We start from the raw sequence: 3,450 nt of genomic DNA, 5'->3' as shown, positions 1-3,450 counted from the left end.
GGATTCAGCATGTTTTCTAAAGTTCAGTCAGATCCAGTTTGCATCCTGTGATCTAATCTCCTGTGTTACACATTTTGCTACATAAATTGATCCAGACAATCTGAAGGTCACAGGCCTGAAGGTCACAGGCCTGAAGGTCACAGGCCTGAAGGTCACAGGCCTGAAGGTCACAGGCCTGAAGGTCACAGCAAGGTCAGATGTATAAAATAGGTTTGCTTCAGTAGCTGATTCTTGTTTGAAGGATATTTCAGACAAACAGATTAGTAAGAAGAAGGTTAGACATGTTGGTGGAAGCTGATGTTATCCAGGTTTAGTTATATTTTGGGGGTTTGGATTGTGGCAAACAATATTGGATTACATTAACCCCCTGTTCCCTCTCTCTCTCTCTCTCTCTCTGTCCCCCTCTCTCTGCCCCCCCCCTCTCTCTGCCTCTCTCTCTCTGTCCCTCTCTCTCTCTCTTTCTCTCTGCCTCTCTCTCTCTCTCTCTCTCTCTCTCTCTCTCTCTCTCTCTCTCTCTCTCTCTCTCTCTCTCTCTCTGTCCCCCTCTCTCTGCCCCCCCCTCTCTCTGCCTCTCTCTCTCTGTCCCCCCTCTCTCTCTTTCTCTCTGCCTCTCTCTCTCTCGCGCTCTCTCTCTCTCTCTCTCTCTCTCTCTCTCTCTCTCTCTCTCTCTCTCTCTCTCTCTCTCTCTCTCTCTCTCTCTCTTTCTCTCTCTCTGTCCCTCTCTCTGCCCCCCCTCTCTCTGCCTCTCTCTCTGTCCCCCTCTCTCTCTCTTTCTCTCTGCCTCTCTCTCTCTCTCGCGCACTCTCTCTCTCTCTCTCTCTGCCTCTCTCTCTCTTTCTCTCTCTCTCTCTCTCTCCTTCTCTCTGCCTCTCTCTCTTTCTCGCGCACTCTCTCTCTCTCTCTCTCTCTCTCTCTCTCTCTCTCTCTCTCTCTGTCCCCCTCTCTCTCTCTCTGTCACACTCTCTCTCTCTCAGGGAGGATGTGCTACATTTCTGTGTCAGCCGCTGGACGTGATAAAGACACGACTGATGAACTCTAAAGGAGAATACAGGGTGAGTCTCAGAGAGAAATATTCTAAAATGTGGAGTACATTGATATGTTAATATAAAATACATTTGTAATCATCGTTAAATCGGTGCTCTGTGTGTGTGTGTGTGTGTGTGTGTGTGTGTGTAGGGAGTGCTGCACTGTTTGTCTGAGACCGCCAAACTGGGACCACTGGCCTTCTACAAGGTGTTCGCACACACACACACTCACACACACACACTCGCGCAAACACACTAACACACTCTCTCACACACACACACACACACAGACTCACACATACATGCTATCTGTTCAAATGTTTAGTATACAATGATTTGTTTTTATATCTTGATGTACTTACATGTCACTTTAAGACTAACCGTCCAATCACATCACAGGGTTTAGTTCCAGCAGGAATCCGATTGATCCCTCACACGATTCTGACCTTCATGTTTCTGGAGCAGTTGAGGAAGCACTTTGGCATCCTGGTGATCAGCTGAGCCCAAGCTCTGACCTTTGACCCTTTGGCCACTCTGGAACATGTTCTTTTAAACCCACACTTACACTCACACACACACACACACACACTCACACACACACACACACTCACTCCTTAAAGCAAAGGGCATTATATATATGAATATGCAAAAAAATGGGAACACACACTGGAACAAACAAATCAACACTTTTGTGTTTTTGAAGTATGAAAAGTGTGTGTGTGTGTGTGTGTGTGTGTGGCCTCTGTTGTTAACCATGAGGGCATGTCTCAAGCCACAGCATGTAGACAACATAGTGTATTACAACACACCTGTGAAGCTAATGATCAGCCTACCACTCGTACACACACACACACACACGCATGCACACACACAGTGTGGTGTACTGACCATTTATTACACTGCATAAAGTATTTGCACCCTGTCCTTTAACAGAAAGATTATAACCACTGTGCAGATGTTCCACGACTCGACGAGCCAAAACAAATCTGCACCATTTTAAAAGTTCAACCTTCTTCCTAAAATCTCAGTAATCTGCTTTCTAGTTTTATGGTGTTTAATAATAATAATAAAAAAAAAAAGGATGATATTTCAGCGTAAAGTGTTGCGTTTAAACTGCTTCGATTCGGTTTTACGTTATTCTCAAACTGCACCGTCTTCTTTTATTAGTCCGTAAATATTAAAGTTCAGAGACCTTAAAAATAGACTTTTATTAACTCCGTCTATGAATATTAGATATGATGCCATGAGGAAGAAAGAAATCTGAGGGTTTTTTCTGATTGGTGCTGAGCTGTGTGTTGAGACTTTCAGAAGAAAACACTAGGCACTACGTTGATTATATTTCACTGAGCATGAAACACACTTTCAGCCATAGATTTGTTTTTGTAAACATTTCTATGAATAATTTCATTTATTAGCTTATTAATTTATTATTAATGATCAGTTTGATGCCTGATTGACTCACTGATCCTGTAATCAATACTTTTAGCTGCCTGACATAACGGACTACAGTCAGTAATCACAGACCTACAGAATCAGTAGCTGAATATTGAGATTTTATCCTGAAGCTGAGTGTGAGTCAGAGCAAAGATTTATTTCAGGTTTATTTAAAATGAAAAGACACAAATGAATCATTCAGATTCAGAACTGGATCAGTTTCTTCACTGCATCTGTAATTTCGTTTATCAAGTACTTGACTAAAGACGTTTACTATAATTCCAGCCTTCGTGGGTTTGACGCCGATATTAAACCGGTTTATTTGATGTGTGTGAATGTGGATCAGCTGTAAGATCAGGACCAATCTGTACTGGAGAATGAATTAATTTTCAATAATGCTGTATGTTAAATACACAGGAAGTGACGAATGTGACGTTTTCCTGCCAGGCTGCTCAGTGCTGATGGTTTACCTGAAACTGTAGATAATTTAGTGACTAAATCTGTACTAATGAGAATGATCTTTATTCTGTTCGTGTTTAAACTAAAGATACAAAATGTAGAGAATTTTAATTTTTGCATTAAAGGAAAGAGTTTATTGAAAAATGTTTGACTTTGTCCAGTGTTTGATTTTGTTCATGTAGAGAATTAGTGCAGGTCTCACAGGGAAATAAATCGGTTTAAATGGAAAGAATGTGACACCTTTATCACTTCATTAACTGCAGTGAAAAGCTAAAGAAAGGGGAAGTTTGATGTGAATCTATCTGTGACCAGTGGAGGGCGCTGTGTGTGTGTGTGTGTGTGTGTTTGATACAGAACAACCTACAGCAGTGCTTTTAAGTCTTTATTGATGAATGATAAAGTAAGTGTGTGTGTGTGTGTGTGTGTGTGTGTGTGAGAGAGAGAAAGTAAGAGCGTATGTGCCTGGGTGTGTGTGTGAGAAAGAGAACGAGAGTGTTGTGTGTAAAAGAGTGTGTGTGTGTGTGTGTATGTG

General features: G+C 41.9%; 1 protein-coding gene across 1 annotated transcript in view; it reads left to right on the top strand.

The window, feature by feature from the left end:
• The window catches only part of slc25a10b (solute carrier family 25 member 10b), a 10,527-nt gene extending 7,461 nt beyond the window's left edge, over window positions 1-3,066 (top strand). Inside the window, exons 9-11 of the mRNA XM_060860561.1 lie at window positions 975-1,052; window positions 1,177-1,233; window positions 1,425-3,066. Of these exons, the coding sequence (XP_060716544.1) occupies window positions 975-1,052; window positions 1,177-1,233; window positions 1,425-1,526 (237 nt within the window). The 3' untranslated portion in view covers window positions 1,527-3,066. The remainder of the gene's footprint in view (window positions 1-974; window positions 1,053-1,176; window positions 1,234-1,424) is intronic.
• Window positions 3,067-3,450: the final 384 nt, after the last annotated feature.

The sequence above is a fragment of the Tachysurus vachellii genome, chromosome 24 (genome assembly GCF_030014155.1).
Source record: "Tachysurus vachellii isolate PV-2020 chromosome 24, HZAU_Pvac_v1, whole genome shotgun sequence".
NCBI classification, from domain to species: Eukaryota; Metazoa; Chordata; class Actinopteri; order Siluriformes; family Bagridae; genus Tachysurus; species Tachysurus vachellii.
The sequence above is the reverse complement of the archived record's forward strand: the minus strand, read 5'-3'. Positions and strand labels throughout refer to the sequence as shown.